Source organism: Saccostrea echinata, unplaced genomic scaffold (genome assembly GCF_033153115.1).
Source record: "Saccostrea echinata isolate AGI-Se365-2 ecotype Australia unplaced genomic scaffold, CSIRO_AGI_Sech_v1 ptg000002l, whole genome shotgun sequence".
NCBI classification, from domain to species: Eukaryota; Metazoa; Mollusca; class Bivalvia; order Ostreida; family Ostreidae; genus Saccostrea; species Saccostrea echinata.
The window spans coordinates 17,995,685-18,018,855 of NW_026889751.1; the positions used below are offsets into that span (position 1 = coordinate 17,995,685).

The following is a 23,171-nucleotide window of genomic DNA, read 5'->3' on the forward strand; positions in this document are numbered from 1 at the left end:
TATGCCTCAAAACATTTTTTTAATGTAATGGTAAACAAAGACCTCATATTTCTTGTAATGAATAGACCTTGAATGAATGCATATAACACCCGAGACAAATAGGTGAAACCTATTACAAAGTAATTTTAAACTACCGGTATGCATTTGTGTCCCATTAAACCTGTTTCAAGTTAGATAATCATTATTAATTTATTTTTGTAAATAGTGTTTTCTTTGCTCATATATTGCTTTGGGAATGAAACCGTACTTAACGAGATTCCCAAACACATAATTTCAATTTCTTTTGAGGCATCTGGCTTCGTGGCCATTAAACTTAGACGAGCTCACTTTTGATCTAATTCTCACTTTTACAAAAGGAATATACTGTACTACAGTATGATGAAACCAGAAGTCTCTGATGAGACTGTAGCTCTACTGGTCTGTACGTATAACAAAGAAAAAGTAGCACTTGGATTTGAAACTTTGCAACATGCAACAACAAATAGAATTATGTATCTTAATGCAGTCTACTTCTGTGCCAAGTTATATTGAAATCAAACGAAAACTGTAGGAGGAGTAGCATTTTGAAAGTATTTCACAGAAATTTCTATTTTTAGTAACCATGACAACACCATTCACTGAAATCAAAAACCGAAATGCATATTATGTATCGTAATGTATTCTAATTGTGTGCCAAATTAGATTGAAATCAGACCAAAACTGTAGGAGGAGTAGAGTTTTAAAGGAATTTCACAGGAATTTCTATTTTTAGTAACCATGGCACCACCTTTCATCGAAATCAAAAACCGATTCATTAAATTATGTTTCTTAGTATAGTCTTCTTGTATGCAAAATTATATTAAAAGCAGACTAAAACTGTAGCATAGCATGAGTAGCGTTTTAAAGTAATTTCACAGAAATTTATATTTTTAGTAACCATGGCAACACCGTTCATTGAAATCAAAAACCAATGCATTAAATTATGTTTCTTAGTGTAGTCTACTTATGTGCCAAGTTATATTGAAATCAGACCAAAACTGTAGGAGAAGTAGCGTTTTGAAAATTTGTTTACATACAGACGGACGGACACCTTACTATCGCATAAGCTCTTCTGGTCTCTGTCAAGTAGAGCTAAAAATGAGACTGGGGTAAAAAATGAGCTTTACTGTTTAGCACAAAAATATTTTGGGAAAAATAATTGAATGAAAAGAAAGCTTGATCAAACGTATAATCTTTAGCATTTAAAAATATTGTATCTCATAAATGCAAGTCCAATGCATAAATATCTAAGATCAACTTCAAGAACATATTCTGCTTTATTATTTTCAAAGGAAAGAAAATGAGTCACGATATGAAATTTTAATACAAAATATGTACTGAATATTTATAACATTTTGAGGATGAGAAGAGAGGCATTGATCGTTTTAAAACATCATGCAATACATTTAAAAAAAGACAATTCATAAATGTTTATGTTCACCATGAAATTCATAACCAAATACAATACATTAATGATAAAATCTCAAAAAATATGAGCATGTGCAAAGACCTCAAGTTTACTGATATGAAAGTGACATCTAGTATTATTATAAGCAGTCATCTGTAGTTGTACGAATTGTCCCACCAGACACCGAGGACAAACAATTATTACGTTTTTGATCTGACTGCCGAAATTACAGTACACCATCTCGGAAACGTTTGTTGTTAAACCAATTCTGACGTCAAAGTTAACACATGGGACTGAATCTGTTCAAAAGAAGAAAATATACATGGATTACTGATCCAAAAATTAGATAATTGATCTGTTGTTGAAAAGTTGATTGGCATTGATACAGCATACATTAAAATTTAGAGAATAGCAATATTCAACAAGGTAGTATTTTGGCCCTATTAAATTATCAAGGAGGTTCGAATTCGACAGTAAGCTTTTGAGCAGATTTTTGTCTGGACCTATAGACTAAAAATTTTGCATCATATATCTTGTTTCCAACAATAAATTTGGATTCTACAGTGTCAATTAAACTATATTCAATCAAAACCTCACATTTAAATTCCATTAAAAATTATTTATGAACTATATTTTGTGTTGGAAGGTGTTCTAAACGAAATATGTTCAATTTTCTATTTTAAAGGATTGACTCCCAGATTTCCGCGCAGACTAAACTTAGAGTTACATATATTTTGAGCAGCGAGATAATGTTGGTTGATCCTGAATTACATAATATATTAACACGCATTCTCTATAAGCCCCAAAAGATCTTGGAAACGACGTTTTGGATTTTGATGAAATTTGTACCACAGTTGTCTCTTGGTACAAAATTATATATCTATTTTCATATATTGGGACATGTAAATTTTAAGGTGTTTGATTCTATAAATAGAAATGGGAACCCCCTTCAAATACAATTAAGGCCTTACAGTAAATGGTTTCTAAAACTTGTCAGTTCCTGTTGTTAAAATATTGTAGATAGCAAATTGTTTGTAAATATTTTAACGAAGCTCTCAGTATGTGGAAAATTTTTATTTTACCTTATTTTACCTACTAAAACCTATCTAAGTTTTTTGTGTGTGTGTGTGTGTGTGCTAAAAATAGAAATGGGAATCCCCTTGAAACATTGTGCATTTCAGTCATTGGTTTCTATATATAGTACTTGTCAGTCACATAATGTTTATAATAGAGAATATTCAAATTTTTAATCCATAATGTCTAAAATAGTGCAAGAATCTCTATTTTCTAAATAACTCACTGCATTTATTTTTAGACAACTATTGCTATAAAAAGAAAAGAGAGTCCATCTTCAATATTGTGTCAATTACTAATTGCCCAAATATTTTTGTTCATGACATATTGTAGACAGCAGTATATTTTGTAAATGTTTTTTCAATGAAGCTTACAACTGGTGGGAAATTGTCATTTTTCCTCATATGCTGAGATGTTTCTATTTATGGGTGTTTGTGCTATAAATAGAAAAGGGAACCCCCTTCAGATAGTGTAAATTTCTGTAAATGGTTTCTAGTACTTGTCAGTCAAACTAGGTTTATAACAGTTAGTCTGCATTTTTTCCATCCAACATTGCCTGAAAAAGTGCAAGAATCTACATTTTCTCGATAATTCGAGGAATATATTTTTAGACCATTGTTGCTATAAAAAGAAACAAGAGTTGATCCTCAATATTGTATCAATTATTGTACAATCACATGTTCTTTTCGAAGGCATATTGTAGAAAGCTTAATATTTGTTAAGACTTTTTCTATGAAGCTTCCAATTAGCATAAAACTGTCATTTTTCCTAATATTCAGAGACATTTCTATATTTAGGTGCTTGATACTATAAATAGAAATGGGAATCCCCTTCGACCATTGTCCACTCCAGCTAGTGGTGTCTAGCTACTACCATTAACATCTTTATATTTACAATATACTTCCTAATTATCCAGCATTGACATCTAAAACTTTGCTATAATTTGAATTTTTACATTTTTCTAAAATATATCTGTTTATAGATACATGTTACTAAAAATAGGAGTAAAAGGCCACCGATATTTTTTTTCATGAGATGACACTACTAATTCTCAAGTATAAAAACTCACATAAGATTTGGAAATTTTCCACGGACAATTTTTCTTATTTAGCCTTGAAGATCTCAAAAAATGCTAAATTCAATTTTTCAAATTTTCAGAAACCATGTCAATTTGCATGACCTTTTTCTTAGATTGGGAATATTTCTAGAATAAATGATTATGTGCCCTGTGTACCTTAAAAGTTCAAATTATCATATGATCCAATGATTTTAGTTTGAGTGTAGTAGATACCGATAAATATCCTTTTACATTTGCTCAATTTTCATGTTTTCATTTGGTCAAAAGGGCCAAAAATGGCCAAATTCAATGGATCCGTCTCCATGGCACTCAAGTGCACGTGTGGAACTTTCGACACCACATTTGCTAGTTTTGTACCAAGACACATCTGTGGTGCAAATTTCATCGAAAGCCGAGACATGTCGTTTCCAAGCCCTATAGTAAATTTGTTGGTGCTTACAGAGAATGCGTGTTAAATATTTCGAAGTCCATAGACATATTGTGAAGAGAAAATTTACATATTGTATTGTGAAGGTCGAGAAAAAACAAGATGTGTTTGTGAAACACTGATGCCCCCGTATGGCAACTTATAGCAAAGGTTAAACTTCCTCAAATGCAAATCAAATATGTTGGTACCCAAAGTAAGGTCTTGTCTCAAGGAATAAAACTGTGAAATATGAAAGCCCTAACAGCATCCATTGAATAGATATGGAAAAGGTTAAAAGTTTTTTTTTTTCAAAAGTGTGTCAAACATCAAGGTCAAGGTCAAATGGTCAAAATAAATTGTCCCTAAGGAAAGGCCTTTTCCCAAGAAATACACAGATGAAATATTAAAGCGGAAGCACCAATTGTTCAAAAGTTATGACCAAGGTTAAAATTTTTCAAAAGTAGGTCAAACTCCAAGGTCAAGGTCAAAGGGTCAAGGTTGTTGCTATCCAAAGAAAGGTCTTGTCACAGGGATTACACATGTGAAGTATGAAAGCCCTAGCACCAACTGTTCAAAAGTTATGGCCAAGGTTAAAGTTTGGTAAAATTTTGCAAAAGTGGGTCAAACTCCAAGGTCAAGGTCAAAAGGTCAAATTTGGTGGTACTCAAAGATAGGTCTTGTCACAAGAAATACACATGTGAAATATGAAAGCCATAGCTCCAACCAATCAAAAGTTATGGGCAAGGTTAAAGTTTTTCCGGACAAACAGACAGACAGAGGGACGGACAGGGTAAAACTATATACCCCTGAATCTTCGATACGGGGGCATAAAAAATAGCCCAAATTTTAGGTTACATTTAACTTTTTGCACTATTTATTGACTTCAATTACATCACAATGGTAATATTCTTACTCATCGCACGGTAGTTCATGGGAACATTTTTCTGATTTGCTAAGAATCGTAAGAAAAAATATTTGGAAATGTAGTAAATATTTGAAAATTAACACGAAAAGAAATTTTTAAAATGTCTTATGAATTTTCTGAATCTACGGCAGACTCAAAGGAGTTTTCAAAAGTAGGTCAAACTCCTAGGTCAAGGTCAAAGGGTCAAAGTGGTTGGTATCAAAAGCAAGGTCTTGTTACAAGGAATAGACAAAGTGTAAACTTTAAAAAAAAAAAGAGATCGTTGAATGACAAATCATCAGAAAAATAATATAAGATATGAATTTAATTTTTGATAATTCATGAAGCACATACATGAACTACAACGCTTCACGCCTGCATATTTATCATGAAGCGCTAATTAACACACTTCCTGAAATATGCAGGCGTGGAGCGTCGAAGGTCTTGTCCTCATGAATTCTCAAAAATTAAATTCATCTCTTAATTAACACAAGAAAAGTTACATTCTCTGTGAGTGCAAAAAGTTCACATGAATGGTTATGCGAAGTAATTTGAAACTCTTTCTTTGTCACAGTTTTCAATATGTTCACTCAACACAAAATAAAACTGTACGAAAAAGTTGAAGATAACAAACAGTGATCTATTTAAAAAAAAAACAAAAACAAAATCTACAATCTATACAAATCTGTGAACAGGGCACATAGTCCGGATCCCCGGAAATTCTAGAGGTGGGATCAGGTGCCTAGGAGCAGTAAGCATCCCCTGTCGACTGGTCACACCCGACATAAGCCCTATGTATTGATCAGATAGACGAACTATTCAGTAGTCAAATTTAATATAAAAACAAAGGCCTAACAACTGGTATGAAATATGTCATTTATAATACGACCCACAGGTTATATTTGCTAACAAGGTATTTGGTTCCATAATTTATTCGAATAAAATTATTACATTTAAACTCAAAAAAGATGTATGTGCAAGGTTTAATTTCAGTGAAGAAATTATTCATTGCACCATAGAATCAAAAAGAAAGCAGATCCCCCCCGGCCGCGCCCCCAGTTAATATTTTTATGCCCCCGGATCGAAAGATCCCGGGGGTATATTGTTTTTGTCCTGTCTGTCTGTTTGTCTGTTTATCTGTTTGTCTGTTTATCTGTTTGTCTCTCTGTCTGTTGTCAACTTTAACCTTGCCCATAACTTTTGATTGGTTGGAGCTATGACTTTCATATTTCACATGTGTATTCCTTGTGACAAGACCTTTCTTTGGGTACCATCATATTGGACCTTTTGACCTTGACCTTGGAGTTTGACCCACTTTTGCAAAATTTTATGAGACTTTAACCTTGGCCATAACTTTTGAACAGTTGGTGCTTGGGGTTTCAAACTTCACATGTGCATTTTTTGTGACAAGGCCTTCCTTTGGATATCAACAACTTTGACCTTTTGACCTTGACCTTGGAGTTTGACCCACTTTTGAAAAACTTTAACTTTGGCCATAACTTTTGAACAGTTGGTGCTTGGGGTTTCAAACTTCACATGTGTATTCTTTGTGATAAGACCTTCCTCTGGATATCAACCTCTTTGACCCTTTGACCTTGACCTAGGAGTTTGACCTACTTTTGAAAAACTTTAAGCTTGGCCATGACTTTTGAACGGTTAGAGCTAGGGCTTTCATACTTCACATATGTAATCCTTGTGACAAGACCTTCCTTTGGATACCAACCACTTTGACCTTCTGACCTTGACCTAGGAGTTTGACCTGCTTTTGAAAAACTTTAACCTTGCCCATAACTTTTGAATGGTTGGTGCTAGGGCTTTCATACTTTACATATGTAATCCTTGTGACAAGACCTTCCTTTGGATACTAACAACTTTGACCTTGACCTTGATGTTTTACTTACTTTTAAAAAACTTTAACCTTCGCCATAACTTTTGAACAGTTGCAGCTAGGGCTTTCAAATTTAATATTTTTTATCTTTTGGCCTGGATTTTGACTTGCATTTGAGAAACTTTAACCTTCGCCATAAGATGCCATACGGGGGCATCAGTGTTTCACAAACACATCTTGTTCGTTTTGATTTTTAATTACATAAGACTTTTGATTACAGGATCCAACCTCCTTCTTCGCAACACACACACACACACCCACACACACACACACACACACATATATATATATATATATATATATATATATATATATATATATATATATATATATATATATATATATATATATATATATATATATATATATATATATATATATATATAATTGTTTTGGTAGTCTAGGTTTTATGATGTCATAAATTGCTTTATTATTCCTATTTACAGATAATTTCTTCTAAATTGGTCAAAATCCAAGGTGTTTTTCAAAATATCAAATAAAGCATAACCAACAATCAAAAAAGTATAAGTATATAATTATAGAAGTGTAACTTCAGTTAATTATTTTTTTGATTGAGTGTATTACTATATATCTTCACTGGTGTAGATAATTTAAGGTTTTAATGACAAAATACAAATACTCAAAACAATGATTAAAATTTTTGATGATGATTATAGCATATAAAATTAAAACATTTTAACTTTAATTCGTAAGCTTTACCGTGAACTTTGTACGTCTTAATTTCATTTATCTCGTAGACCTGTCCTAAGTCTAATAGAAACCATGGTCTGGTATAGGATGTTGCAAGGCCAGCTCCCGTGGATGAATACACAATCTTTCCGAGAGCAACATTCACAGAACTGACTGAAGGAGAATGACGTCATTTGTCATCATACAATCATGCACGAACTTCAACGAAAATGTGTACTGATTCTTAATAATTTTATTAATCGTTTTCAATGTTGTCCTTTTGTATTATCTTTTTTTTAAATTAAGAAGAAATTTCTAATTTAGATTGGAGCGATAACATACATACATGTATGTACTCCATTGTCAATACCCCCCCCCCCCCAATTACTGTTTTGCTGTATGATAACTTACATTTGGGTAGTTTACATCCTAAATCTGATTTCTGTAAATTTTTACTTTATTTACGTTCATGATAGGATTAAACCCAAACCTGAAAAAACTTTACAAAATCAAGAATGTCTCCCAAATTTTAATTGGCATTTCTGATCATCAAGCTTCCTATTCTCCTCCACATTTATTTTATTCAAGACACATTCAGTATATGCAAGGATTAATTACAGGGTCAATGTTAAGTCTAATATGCAAGACTGTACATGTATATTACCTTCTTTGAAATCGTGAAAGGGAAGGCAAATTCTTGCTCCCGAGTGTGTTGTAAAGCATTCCTGGTATTTATTCAGGCATTGTGGTGTCTGAGACATCTATATCGAAAAAGAAATTATAAAAAAAAATAAGAAATACAAAAAATTGTAAATCAAGCCTTTTTGTGGTACATGAGAGAGAGAGAGAGAGAGAAAGAGGGAGCATTTGACTATATACTTACAGATTTTGAAGTAGTGTTCGCCATGTCAATAAGATAATATTGAAAATCGCTGTCCGACTTCAGCATCGATGGATAACCGTCGGCGTCCACAAAATTCAGCTCACATACCAAGAGTTTGCGGCAATAATTTACCGATCTGCATGCTGTGTTGCGGACACAATGTGATATACATGTGTTTTTTCCATATTTGTTTGCGGTGTGAAAAGTTGCGTTGAGTCTTTTTCCTTCCTCTGTTTTCAGAATAAATTGTTTGTAGTTACCACAGTCAGACAAAATTAAATCAGGATACAATAGAACGTTCAATACCAAATATATAATTTTCATGACTGTTTTCATGGCACAATAATTTCGTTCAAGATTTTCATATACAACGTATTTCATAAATCCCGTATTTAGGTATTTCACATCATTGGAGTATGAAACTAAACGGTGTCCCTGTCCTCCGAGAAAATCAACATGCTCTTTGACAGTAAATATTTAATATACATCTCTCGGAGATATGAACAAAGAGAACAGCTAGATTCTCCACCTTTATAAATTAACTTGTGTAACAACTAACCAACCAATCATTTCTTTAGTGAACAACAATAATGTATAGTGATTTTATGTAATTTTTAAAAACTTTTTCTGATTGAGCAATCGATTCAATCTATTGAGTTAATCGAACAGACAAGACTTGTTTATAATTTTAGTATGAATTTTTTCAATCTATTTCTTATAAAAAAAAAGAAAAGAAAAGCAAGCTAAATATTGACAATCAGAATTTTTTACTTTCTAACAAAAGCAGTAAAAAATAAACATGAACGTTTATTTTGCTATATTTATTGCTATCGGAGTTATCCCATATTTTCACTGATATTCACATATTTGTTCCATTGAACCCGCACTTTCTAAAGAAAGTTCGAGTATATTGTTGTCATTGGTCCGTCCATCCGTTGTCAAACTTCCTCTTACAATTTAAGCAGAAACCAATTCTTCTTTGGAGTATGATGGGTGTTGTCCTGTAGTTGTGCAATAAAATTTTGGAATTTTTGTTTTTACACTGGGGGTAAACTTCGGCTCGAAAAATGACTTTTAACAAAAAGAACTCTGATACATTTTGTACAGTAGTAATCATATTCTGCAAGGTGATTAGGGGTTTTCTGTAGGTGGGCAATAGGGTTAAGGAATTTCAATTTTCATTCTTGGGGCCAAATAGGGGTCGAAAACGACGTTTTTACATTGTACAAAAACCTGGCCCCCAAAACTTCGCTTATACATTTTGTATTTGGTACTATTGGTATTATTGTAATATGCATTGAGCCCTCTACCAAAATTATGAAATTCACGGCCCAAGGGTTATGGGTTCTGGATTTAGGGTAGAGATCTAATGATAGTATAGTGAAAATGCATAAATTCTTTTAAAAAAATTCTTCTTTCTCCCTGTATATAAAGCAAATAAACTAGTGCAGGGTAATGATGAGGAAGGATGCGTATTCCAAAATTATGAAACTTGTGACCCTAGGGTCAGGGGTTCAGGTGGATGTGGGTGGGTTTGTTAAACATATACTGAAAATGCAGTATTTCTTTGAAAATCTTATTTTCTGTCCCTGTGTATTTAGCAGACAAACTATAGGCATGGTTATGATGAGCAAGTGAGCCTCTTCCGAAATTGTGAATTTCATGACCTCTTGGTCAGGTGTTCTGATGTTAGGGTGGGGCTATTTTCAATCTACAGTGAAAATTCATTATTTCTCCAAAAATCTGCCCCTGGTCATCTGAATACAAAGTTGTAATAAGCAAGGGTATATTTATAAGATTTTTGAAAGTGTGCATCAGTAAGTCAATTTATTAATTTGTATTCTACTGAAAGAAGTTATTCCTCTTTGCTAAACCGGTGCTAGCCTAGTGGTAGGGTGTTCGCTTATTGATCGGGAAGCCCGGGATCGGTTCTCGTTCGCAGCATCAAACCTAAGACGTGAACATAGGTAGTGACTTCCCTTGCCAAGCTGGCGTTAGAAGTGAAAGTCACGGGTCTTTCGGATGAGACCTCAAAAACTGAGGTCCCTTATCACGGTAGGCATTGGCACGATTAAGAACCCTCACTGCTCAACTGGCGCTGAGTGCCGAGTATAGGTCTAAATTTAAAGCCCTACACCGGCATATGGTGACGTCTCTATATAAGTGAAAAATTCTTAAATGGGACGTCAAACAACATACAATCAAACAATCAATCCTCTTTAATATTCACCAATGATAACAAGCATTCTGAGAGTATTGCATTAACAATACTAGTCCCCTACCGGCAAGTGTAATCTGGTTCCCGTTAAGAATTGAAAATGCCATAATTCTGTCAAAAATTAATGAAGCAGGACGAAATGCAAACTTGATCTATAACTAATCAAGGTAAAGCCACATACCAAAAATCAGCTCAATATCTACAAGCGTTTAGAAGAAAATTGCGGAAAACCCGTAAAAATTGAAAAGGCCGTAATTCCGTCAAAAATCAATGAAGCTGAACGAAATGCAAACTTGATCTGTAACTCATCAAGATACACTCACATACCAAAAATCAGCTCAATATCTGCAAGCGTTTAGGAAAAAGGTGCGGAAAACCAAGTGGGACAGACTGACAGACAGACAGAGGGACAGACAGACAGACGGACGGACGGACAGACAGACGGACGGACAGACTCAGAGGAAACCTATAGTCCCCTCCGGTTTCACCGGTAGGGGACTAATTAACAGTCACTATAAGAAATGTAACTGAAAGGTCAATTGAATTAAAGAATTATACTAGAATTTTAGAAATATTTAATTCAAAAAGTACAATCATAGTTTTTAATGGTCAGGTAGACTTGTAAATAATAAATAAATAAAAAATGGGACCAAAATACAGTCTCTTATATATTAAATGTTCATTAATGACCAATAGAGGCTAATGTCAAAGGGAATGAGATGGGTTTACTAATAGCGCTTAAGAACTATTTTTTTTGTCCGCATGAGGATAGTGACAATTGAAGGGGGTGAGTACAGGCAAGTAAATAGATCAACTTTAAGATTTGTTACTGAGTAGTTAATTAATTTGCTGATCCCTGATCATCTTATTTCTTTTGCTTTTGGGCAACATTACTTCGTTCATCAACTTATTTCGTTTTACATTGTATTTTATACTTCGATCTATGGATCCTTTTCAGTGTTACATTATACTCAGGTTGACGTTAAGACCCTAAATTTGGTCCTGTTTCAAACAGAAAGTGGGTCACTGTGACCTATGTGGCAACGCACTTTGAAAAAATTACGCACTTTGAAATTTTTTTCAAAGTCGTTAAATTTGAGACAAAATCAACGCACTTTGAAAAAATATTTAAAAAAAAAAAATCATGACTTAGATTTTAATACTATAAAGAATCATTTTGCTATATTTCTTTAAAAAAAAACAACAGAGGAATTGATCTACCCTCATCGAGAACCAGGAGAAAACAGGAAGACGGTCCCTCAGCACAACTCTTTATCTTTCCTACCCAAACATATGTATTTACGTGACTGGTATGACATTGATATACTTTCTCTAAATAAATTTGACTTAATGTACAATAGATGAAAAAATTGAGATAAGCTTTTCTGGAAAAAAGAACCCTATTATATTATTATATTAAAGAAGAGAGGCTCAGGGGCCATATCACTTATCTACATGTAAGCAACAACATCCAAATGACTATACTTTCGCCAAAGTAGCTTTTACAAAATCAAATACAATAGAAATAAAGAAAAGGTCATCATACTGTGCGGGAATAAACATTTTTTTCATACTTCTAAATACTTATCAAATAACTTAAAAGACTATCATATTGTGCGGGAAAATTATTTTTAATGGAAAATTCATAATCGCCCCTTTTTCCCTAAGAAAAATGCGACGCTTTAAGTCATTTATCGATTCTTATATCTATACCGAACTTATTACAGACTGGATAAAAAAAGGAAACGAAATTGTGCTATTAAACAATCATTCCACCATTATTTCTAAAAGACCTATTTCCCTTCTATAAAATTTACGAGAACCTTTGGTAACAAGACAGCCACTAAAAATCTAATTCAAGATCGTTAATGACGCGGGCGATTGAAAAAAACTAAAAATACTTATAAATTCCCGGCAACACTAGCGACGAAAATGAAGAACAGAAATGTGGCAGTTGATGCAAATTTAAATATTTCCAAAGTATCTCTATAGAAAACTACATATAAATAATGTGTTCAATTACTTTATCTTGGTCTAATATAATATTAAGAATAATTTAATCTATTTGTATTAAATTGCTTTTTCAGTACATTTCCGTTTGTTCCATTTTACATCAAAGGACAGATCACTGTAACTGCATAAAATGAGCATGGAATTTGAATTTTATAATTATATAAAGTCCACAGTTGTTGGGCATATCCTTATATATGCCAATTTAATATAAAATCCGGTCACATTCTATTTCGTATGGAATGAACTTAATAACTTTCTTTATGCGCATTAACTAACCTTGTAAATTCCTACATTTAACTAAACCAAGCATGACATACAAACAAACATTGAGAAAGAGGAAGTTGATTCCTGTATGACAATGAGGGATCTTCGTAATATTTTGAATTTCTTTTGTTTCCTCGTGGGTACGTTATATTTTAATGGCACCAATTAAGTGTCAATATCATTTTCCTTAACATAGGCTTTCTTTTTATTAACAGTATAAATCCATTTTAGTAAAGTAAAAAAAATGCAAAAAAGGAAGTGATTTTTTTGTGCTTAGGACGATGTGTTTTTCTGTTCGTTTCAAGAGGTGAATGTCTTAAGAACCTTAACTCCATCCCATTTGTACAATTTCTGTACAATAAATATATATTTGTTCAAACTAAGTAAAGAATCCAAACATGTATGTAATCATTTAAATATGATGAAATACAGTATATCCATCAGGAAATTTTTAGGTCGAAATGAATACGACTAACAAATCAAAAACTGAAGCACTACATGTATATTATGCCCTAGAGCTCCTACTGTTTCTAATGTAAAGAAATTTATCATTTCTTCATTCACCACTAAGACGGAAAGTACCCATACAAAATCCCTGTCCTCTTTCGAAGAAAAAAATGAAACGAAAGTATACTAGGCTAAATTTTGGGGTTAAACAGTAACCTTGAGTTACATTTGTAGCAGTTATTGCCCATGTGTAGATGCCAGTAAAGAGAAAAGAAAGATAGGTAAAGAATAAACAATGGTCAACATTTTTACATTTTGGTTTTTACACTTTATAAATTATATCACTCTCTCGGTACCAAAAAACCTGGTCTTTTTCACTCCAAAAGAAAAAAAACCCAAATGATCATTATGCCATTTAAGCTTGTGGAGATGGAAATCTTTACCAAATTTATTTGATAATATTTAATAACACGTATCATGCATTTTTTCCTAATCGTCGTACAATACAGACTGACAATTTTATTTGAAATACGTAACAATATACAAAGGCATACATCAGTGATCAAGAATTATCGATTTATTATTGAGTATTATTAATAATTAAACACGTGTATGATATAGATAACTTACCACTTACATTGTATCTTGATTTGTTGCAGGAATTTTCACCGTAGAAGCACAGGGATATTACAGTAACTATTACTACTCCTACTACAAGTATACTTCTAACTCCACATCTACTAGCTATAGTGCTCAAAATTATAATACGTGAGTAAATAAAAGTAATTATGTATATATGTACTTAAATCTAACAAATTCTACATGTACTTGAACTTTCATGACAAATTTGAGAGAACATGAATGCAATTGTGAAAGAATAAGCACCCTTACAAAAATGTTTTGCAAAAGAATGAAAAGAAGAAAAAAAACTTTTTCCATCATAAAAGATATCTCTTTCCATTTGTGAAAAAGATATATCTCAGGAAAAAATGCCATTCTTTCAATTTTAAAGTGTTTCTCAACAATTATGGAGGAACACGGTATACATTATTTTTGAAAGGTTGGTGGTAGGGCACATGTATTTCTTGAAACTCATTCTTAAAGTTCATTGATACTCTGATAAGAGAGATAACTTTTAATGACATAAATATCTATTATTCCTTTACAAATTTGACAAGTTGAAATGGATTTTTTGTTTAATTTTGCCCTGCAAGCTATGATATACTAGTTAGTATTTTACTTATAAAATACATTTCTTTCGGAAAATCATAAAAGTTAAGGCAACATTTTATCTGAGTGAGTAGAGGGTTTATGAACCTTAAATGGGATTTCATATGGTTGGGACTTACTAAAATGTTTTATTCCTTTCCCACACGATATAGACTAATTTACATCGGAGCTATCATTGGAGGTTTGGTTTGCATTGTTGCCATAGTAATTATTGTTGTTGCCTGCATATGTTGTCGAAGAAAACAAGGAGCAGCGGGCACTGTTATCCACTCAACATCAAATCCTACCAATGTCGTATTTAACACCTGTAAGTTCTCTCTCTCTCTTTCTCGATGATGATGATGATGATGGAGAAGTAATTAAAAATGTCCTTTTCGATTATAATTATTCTTTTTTATCATAACAGCACAATCTGAGCAGCATTTTCATGGATCACATCCACATCAGCCTACGTTCCAGGGACATCAACAGAATACTTGTAGGTGAAAATATTTTATCAAGGGTGTGTTTTCTAGCATTCCTGAATATTCTCTCTTTCTCTCTGGCATTACATGTAATAAGAAACAAACTTATATTTTTCTTTTAGCACAGTTACAGTCCCAGCCTCTTTCCCAAGGATTTCATTCCCAACAGCCACTTCAACTGAGTGCAGGTATGTTAATACAATTCGTTATTTGGTATTTTGAAGCACAAACTCTCAGCGTAATTCATCTTTATTATCTATATGTTATATTTTGGAAAGGAAATATTTCACCATCACCATCCCCCAACGATTCCTTTCCTCCGCCATACTCAAAAGGTGAGTCAAAATAAATCATAACTAATATTGAAATGCACAGGGAGTTTTTTAAAAAATATTTTATAGTATTGTTCAATCTCCTCTCTCTAACTCTCTCTCTCTTCCCAACAGACATTTTGATCAAATATACAGTCCCTGAAACGTTCTACTTTCCCACTTGAACGGTGAGCGAACGCTGAACGAACGGTGAACGAACGCTGAACGAACGCAGAGCGAACGGTGAGTGAACGATGTGTGAACGCTGAACGCAACTTGGTGAACGATGTGTGAACGCTGAACGGTGAGCGAACGCAGAACGCGAACGGAGCGCAAACGCGAGCGCAAAGTGAACGGTGAACGAACGGTGAACGCAAGATAAACGATTTATTCGGAATGCCTCTGATCTTTTCCTTGCATTGAAACTATTCTATTGTATTCTAATGCCTGGTGCTAAAAAAAAATAGATAAATAATAAACAAACCAGTGAAAATTGTCCTAAGAAAGACGATACATGCACATTAAGTAAAATTATTAGTTTAAGTTTCTTACAATATTTTCTGCACATATGTACGATGTTTAAATTCAACTTTTTGATAATACGATTTTTATCGCTGTAAAACATTGTGATTGTTACCGAACGCTGTGTTATAACAGATGAAATTAATCTAGTTGTAAAATAAATATGTTTATTCTTATTTTATATATAAAACCATTACAAATAATGTGGATTTTAGAAGAGAAAACTACGGACTACGAATGAATTACAAAGGTTGTAACAACCATACAAGGCAATTCCGTGTAAAATAATAAGAAAAGAAATATTTTCAAGGTATGTGGACGTATAACGTATTGCATAAATACACTCGTATTTTAAAATTTTAATGCAATAATATATTTATGTGTCAGTTTTATTTTCTATGATGATTTATTAAGCAGACTTCTACATGTATATGTAGACATTTCCTGGCCGTGATTATACTCGGACAAGATGAGACAAAGAGGCAATCATATTATTTGTTATATATTAAATTTTCACAACTTGATATTTAAGTAATATGCTGTCATAGTTTTTATTAAACAGACGAGAGAGAGAGAGAGAGAGTTTTAGCCCCCTTTCCTCAAATGTTTGTACCTATATCAAACAAAAATTCTAATTTTTTTCTAAATATATCAGGCAGTGAAAGTAATCATTTTTTAATCAACAAATCCATTTGTTTTTCAGTCATAATCGGTTTTTATTTTCCTGCTTCAAGTTCACACGAAGTCCACGTGCATGACCTGTCAATCAAAATCATTCGACACTGTGCAGGTGTGAAAGTCTCGTCACACTGAAGGCAAAGTGTTAGTATTTCCAAAAAGTTTTAACATTTTTTCTTATCATTTTAAGATCTGATTCCAACATTTCTAAAAATAAATAAATAAATAAATGAATAAAATACATTGGGAATAAATACATGGAATAATTAAGCCGCTTGAATTTGAAACATACTCCCTGCCAATTTAAAATATCACCGACGGCACATGTATATTTTGAACTAGTTGTTTAATGACTTTGTTTAGATGCATGTTTGTTTGCTACAAAACACATTAACTTCTTTTTAAATGTTAATTAAAATGTACTGGAAATACTAACTAAGTAACCGATTTAGGGGAAGGGGGGGGGGGGAGGGCTCTTAATAATATCGAATGACAAACATTTAAAGTTACGATGAAAAATATAATTACTGGAGAATCACTTTGGTTATATAAATGATAATCATGTTATAAAGGCATCTCTCTCTCTCTCTCTCTCTAATTAAAGACTTTATATATGTAAAGTTGAAAAAAAAACTCTTTAATGTATTGCATTTTAAACAAATATTTTTTTTTAAACCACACTATCAATTTAATTCGCTCTAAAGATATTTAATTAACTGGATATCCGCAGCACTGTTTATCATTCTCAGAAAAAGTTCTAACATGTATTTCTGTATTATTTTTAAAAAATGTGACACAAATAAATATTTTCGTATTTTTTGCTGCAGTTGGTAAATTATTTTCTATCTATTAACGATTTGTCGTCCTTAACAACAGAATGTTGCAGTGCTTGAAGTATCAGTATTTTGCCCGTATTTAAATTTAATTTTTCAGCATCGTTCTACATATGTACATACATGTACTTATAGCAACATTTATTTTCCAGAAAAATTTTATAAATAACCTAACAGCTAAGTTAGAATAATAAAAATTAATTTTGTAGATAATTTTTTTTCCATGAAATAATGATTCTTTAAACACGGTATGTTATTTATTATATTCAAAACCTGTAAATCCTTACTTAAAAAAAGATAAGTCCTTTCACTTCGGAGTTCCGAATGACACTGAAGACTGAACGATAAGTGAACGCAGAACGCAAGGTGAACGCAAAGTGAACGAACGAAGAGCGAACGATGAACGCTTTGTGAACGGTGAACGCGAGCGCACGGTGAACGCTGAACGCAAAACTGTGAACGGAGAGCGAACGGTGAACGCACGGTGAACGAACGGTGAACGCACGCTGAACGAACGGTGAACGAACGGTGAGCGAACGGAAAAATGGGAAAGTAGAACGTTTCAGGGACTGTAATTATGTTAAAGGCAATGTCTAGTCAGAATTTTAATTTATGTATATATAAAACCTTACCTCTCATATAAATTGAAAAACAGCATCTTTAATTATAACATCGTGTTGCTGATGACAGCAGTTAAATTTGATACTGACAAGTTGGAACAGCTAATTATTTACTGAGATGTTTTGTACAGATCCTCCACCACAGATGTTAAACAGGGCCACTCCATCTGCTCCATCTTTACAAGATTTGGACAAGTAGAAGAGAGAGATTTTACAGGATTCTTACTTCCAGACTGCGTGGCAGGATTGGTTATCTCGTTGTTTAGATGCCAAAAGCGCCAAAATATTGTATTCTAAATATGCAATTAAATGAAATAAAAGCAATTACTAAAAAAAATTCACAGTCTATTCCTTTGCAAGACATTTTATTTAAAAAAAAAAAGGTCATAAGATCCATGGATAAAGAAAGCTTTATACAATGCTCTCTGAAAAGTTTCAAGTTCAACTTTCAAGCTTTATTTAAGACAAAGACCCCAACTAGGGAATATGAATAAAAATGAACATAACAGTATAACATAAGCATGAATGAGTGGCACTAATGTTTATTGCTATAATACTTGGGTTTTATATATATATATATATATATATATATATATATATATATATATATATATATATATATATATATATATATATATATATACATTCACATATATATATTAGGGATGTCAATTTTGTCAATAATTCATATTCGAATATTCATTGAAAGTATTCGAATATATTCGAATATTCGATAAAATTAATAAAATATGTTTTATTTTAAGTATGCATGATCCTACCCTCATGAAAGGTTTAATATTGGAAGTAAAATTGTATGAAGACTTTTGTAGATGTACAATAAGAAATTCCAATTGATATTTGTCAATGTTTAAAGTAAATAATTGATTTAAATGTAGAAAAGTATAATTCTAACAAATGAAACATGTGTATTTATAGTAGCTCCAACTGAGGAACCAGTCATCTTACAAAAGGCAGGGTAGTCGTAACGGTATACTGTTCAGATTTCAATATGTGTAATAAATTACAATTATCTGCCTAATAAGAGATGTGATTATCATCTTTGATAAAATGTTTTTAAAATATAAACAAATATTTCCATAGACAATATTCCTAAGTTAAAGTAATTAACTAATTTCCCGATAATGAGTATAAAATTCAGGAGTATGTACAACCCGAGATAATCAAGTAATTTACACATTGATTCTGAAATTAAGCCCTTTACAATATTAATTAGACTGATTCTATCGGACATTCATTCAATGATCAATTAAATTTATTTTGATAAGTATACTCACGCCTATTAGACAATCTAAGATTTCATTTTGTTGTCCTCAAATTCTAGATCCGATCGTATCTAACCAATAAAAACTATGAAAGTACGTTTTGTATTATACATAAAGCATTATTGTACAATTCTTTAACACCTTACTCAAAACAAAATACATGTAATTTAGTAGATCTATAAGATAAGAAAGTAGTGAAAGAAATCAGGCGATCGAAATTGATCGCTAGTAATTTAAACAGGAATAATTTCAGCACTGTTCTAATCAAAATTTATTAATCACAGTACTTCTTTTTGTGAAATCTGAAAAAACGGCGAATATTCGAATCTTAAATTCATATTCGAATATCAACTCATCGAATGAATATTCGAATGTATATATATATCGTAATAGTATCATTAATTTTTTACTCACAATGAAATTTTGCAAAATTTGGCAAGTCCAAAAACGACTTAAGTGTTATTTCAATTCAGTAGGTCATGAAATTTGATAACATTAGGGTTCACATAAAAAAAAAAGAATACTTGGAAGAATTTTTTAAAATTTTTTTTATTTATTTATTTATTATTTCTTTTGTTCTCTTTTGAAAAAAGCACATTCTAAAAGGTAATGAAATTCATACCCTAAATTGCTAGAGGAACAAAGATCACAAATTCTATCATCTCTGTCAACTCCCCCAAAACTGTCTTTCTCAATTGGAAATCATTGATTCATACATCTAAACTTACATAATGCCTTTTTCAAATCCTTTAATATTCCTGTAATATTTTTCAAAATATTTTTCAAAACAATAGTCTAATTTAAATAACCTATAATTGAGGGTTTTAGCACATAAAAAATACTGGTATACTAGATCAATCGATCTAGTTTTTACCAATTTTGACACCAATATTTGTTATGAGAAATACTGTTGCAACCATAACTCCGGGATTCCACAATCATTTAGTGTGTTTTCAAAGTTGATCCATTTAGACTGCATTCATTCATGTTCTCTTTAGAAGCTTTAATAACAATTTTGTCTTGTTAACCACATATAAGTCTATGCCCAACAACTGTGGACTTTATATAATTATAAAGTTCAAATTCCATGCTTGTTTTATGTAGTTACAGTGATCTGTCCTTTGATGTAAAATGGAATAAACGGAAATCTACTGAAAAAGCAATTTAATACAAATAGCTAGATTAAATTATTCTTAATATTATATTTAGACCACATTATTTATATGTAGTTTTCTATAGATATACTTTGGAAATATTTAAATTTGCATCAACTACCACATTTCTGTTCTTCATTTTCGTCGCTAGTGTTGCCGGGAATTCATAAGTATTTTTAGGTTTTTTTCAAACGTCCGCGTCATAAACGATCTTGAATCAGATTTTTGTGGCTGTCTTAATTGTTACCAAAGGTTCTCGTAAATGTTATAGAAGGGAAATAGGTCTTTTAGAAATAATGGTGGAATGATTGTTTAATAGCACAATTTCGTTTTCTTTTTTTATCCAGTCTGTAATAAGTTCGGTATAGATATAGGAATCAATAAATGACTGAAAGCGTCGCATTTTTCCTAGGGAAAAAGGGGCGATTATGAATTTTCCATTAAAAATAATTTTCCCGCACATTATGTTGGTCATTTTGAAATTATTTGATAAGTATTTAGAAGTATGAAAAAAATGTTTATTCTCGTACAATATGATGAACTTTCCTTTATTTGTATTGTATTTGATTTTGTAAAGCTACTTTGGCCAAAGTATAGTCAGTTGGATATTGTTGCTTAGACAAGTGATATGGCCCCTGAGCCTCTCTTCTTTAATATAATAATATAATAAGGTTCTTTTTTCCAGAAAAGCTTATCTCAATTTTTTCATCTATTGTACGTTAACTCAAATTTATTTAGAGAAAGTATATCAATGTCATACCAGTCATGTAAATACATATGTTTGGGTAGGAAAGATAAAGAGTTGTGCTGAGGGACCGTCTTCCTGTTTTCTCCTGGTTCTCGATGAGGGTAGATCAATTCCTCTGTTATTTGAAAGAAATATAACAAAATGATTCTTTTTAGTATTAAAATCTAAGTCAAGATTTTTATTTTTATTTTTTAAAATATTTTTTTTCAAAGTGCGTTGATTTTGTCCCAAATTTAACGCACTTTGAAAAAAATTTCAAAATGCGTATTTTTTTTCAAAGTGCGTTGCCACATAGGTCACAGTGACCCTCTTTTTGTTTGAAACAGGACCAAATTAAGGGGCTTACAATGTAACGACCACCTAAGTATAATGTAACACTGAAAAGGATCCAAAGATCGAAGTATAAAATACAATATAAAACGAAATAAGTTGCTAAACGAAGTAATGTTGCCCAAAAGCAAAAGAAATAAGATGATCAGTGATCAGCAAATTAATCAAGTAACTACTCAGTAACAAGTAACAAATCTTAAAGTTGATTTATTTACTTGCCTGTACTCACCCCCCTCAATTGTCACTATCCTCATGCGGACTAAAAAAAATAGTTCTTGAGCAATATTAGTAAACCCATCTCATACCCTCTGACATTAGCCTCTATTGGTCATTAATGGACATTTAATATATATAAGAGACTGTATTTTTATCCCATTTTTAATTTTAGGTTTTTTTGTTGCTAATCAAATTTATCTCAAAGTTAATTTTTGCTTATCAATTGTATTTTCTGGCTGGCAACCAAATAGTACATGTATTATCCAATGTGTCTCCCGAAATCCGGAAAGGCACCTACAAAGTAGCTAAAAGCACACAGATGAAACAGTAGTTTTTTAACTCGGAAAGATTCGATTGATCAATATGGCTGTTTTAAATGACTTTTTGAGCTTAATTGGTCATTAATGATTTTTAAAATGCCTTCTTGTACATCTGAAATTATTTTAAAAATCACTTTATTGACAGGATCTCTGATTAACATATAGACTTTTTTCATGACTGATGTCTTTATGTTGGGTTGTATCAGGGAGACCAATTGGGGGCCGAATAACGGATTTTTTCTATAAAAATTTAACATTTTAACCAGGTACAGTACCAAGAAGAGAACATACATGTACGTGCGGATATTACTGTTTATGGAAGCATCTAGTATCATTCTGTAGCAATAGGCAGTTTTTAGGAATAATTAAGAATTAATAAATAAATTTATAAATAGAAGTTCTTTTGAATTACAATTTTAGGTAGACGTTTAAAAAAGTCATTACAACTGATACTTATCAAATATTCTCTCTGAACGGAAGATATTAATCTGAGATATTGAATTATTTATGTGTGGAACATTAAGAAATGAACGGACAATTAATTCCTGAATATTAATTGCTGTATCAGTTGATGAATGGGGAGGATCCTCAATTTTATGTTTCATTTTTTTTTCTCTCGAACTATCGATATAATTTATTTTACTAATTAGTAAAATAAATAAATAATGACAGTTAAAGGATGAGAGCATAAAATGCATACCATAGAGACTTGCATGTCCGTTTTCATACTTTTTTATTGGCTCACATGAACTTTATTAAAATGATAATTTGGATGATTTCAATTACTCTACCATCAGCTTAAATGTACCTTTATACATGTATAGCATATTCTATCGCCTGCATAGGAGCATGATCTGAATACAATCAATTAACCGGCTAACAAATAAGAAGCAAATTGGTTACCTCGATGTACAAAATTTATACATATGTTTTAAATTACAATTTATTGGAACATTAATTATCAAAATTGCGTCATTTAAACCAGTTTTTCAGTAATTTTGATACAGTAATGCTGTTTAACAAAAATGGATTTTTTAATACCAACAGATCCTTCTGTTTATCTTAATGACTGAAAAATGGCTAATTACAAATTACAACCTATTTATTGTATTGATAAAATGTACATGTACATATTTGTAGTTCATTACAAAGTTGTAAATGGACCTAAAGC

At 31.9% G+C, this 23,171-nt stretch overlaps 2 protein-coding genes across 2 annotated transcripts; one reads left to right on the forward strand and one right to left on the reverse strand.

The window, feature by feature from the left end:
• Positions 1-1,276: 1,276 nt before the first annotated feature.
• Positions 1,277-8,823, reverse strand: LOC133200920 (uncharacterized). The gene is made up of 4 exons (XM_061336738.1): positions 8,350-8,823; positions 8,131-8,227; positions 7,497-7,640; positions 1,277-1,725 (listed from the first exon to the last, which is right to left on the reverse strand). The coding sequence occupies exons 1-4, from the start codon at positions 8,728-8,730 to the stop codon at positions 1,502-1,504; spliced, it is 846 nt and encodes a 281-aa protein (XP_061192722.1). The 5' UTR covers positions 8,731-8,823; the 3' UTR covers positions 1,277-1,501.
• A 4,109-nt stretch (positions 8,824-12,932) lies between these two features.
• Positions 12,933-18,264, forward strand: LOC133200931 (protein shisa-5-like). The gene is made up of 7 exons (XM_061336749.1): positions 12,933-12,984; positions 13,951-14,059; positions 14,674-14,828; positions 14,928-14,999; positions 15,108-15,173; positions 15,264-15,320; positions 18,081-18,264. Exons 1-7 carry the CDS (start codon positions 12,933-12,935, stop codon positions 18,146-18,148), a joined length of 579 nt encoding a protein of 192 aa, XP_061192733.1. The 3' UTR covers positions 18,149-18,264.
• The last annotated feature ends 4,907 nt before the right edge of the window (positions 18,265-23,171 follow it).

Bases quoted from the DNA above. Each gene is read 5' to 3' on its own strand.
- LOC133200920 (XM_061336738.1), bottom strand. From the start codon at position 8,730: ATGAAATACGTTGTATATGAAAATCTTGAACGAAATTATTGTGCCATG. The intron at 8,228-8,349 runs GTAAGTATATAG...TTTTCGATATAG, and splicing joins CGAACACTACTTCAAAATCT to ATGTCTCAGACACCACAATG. The intron at 7,641-8,130 runs GTAATATACATG...ATTCTCCTTCAG, and splicing joins CTTTCACGATTTCAAAGAAG to TCAGTTCTGTGAATGTTGCT.
- LOC133200931 (XM_061336749.1), top strand. From the start codon at position 12,933: ATGACAATGAGGGATCTTCGTAATATTTTGAATTTCTTTTGTTTCCTC. The intron at 14,829-14,927 runs GTAAGTTCTCTC...TTATCATAACAG, and splicing joins CAATGTCGTATTTAACACCT to CACAATCTGAGCAGCATTTT. The intron at 15,174-15,263 runs GTATGTTAATAC...TATTTTGGAAAG, and splicing joins GCCACTTCAACTGAGTGCAG to GAAATATTTCACCATCACCA.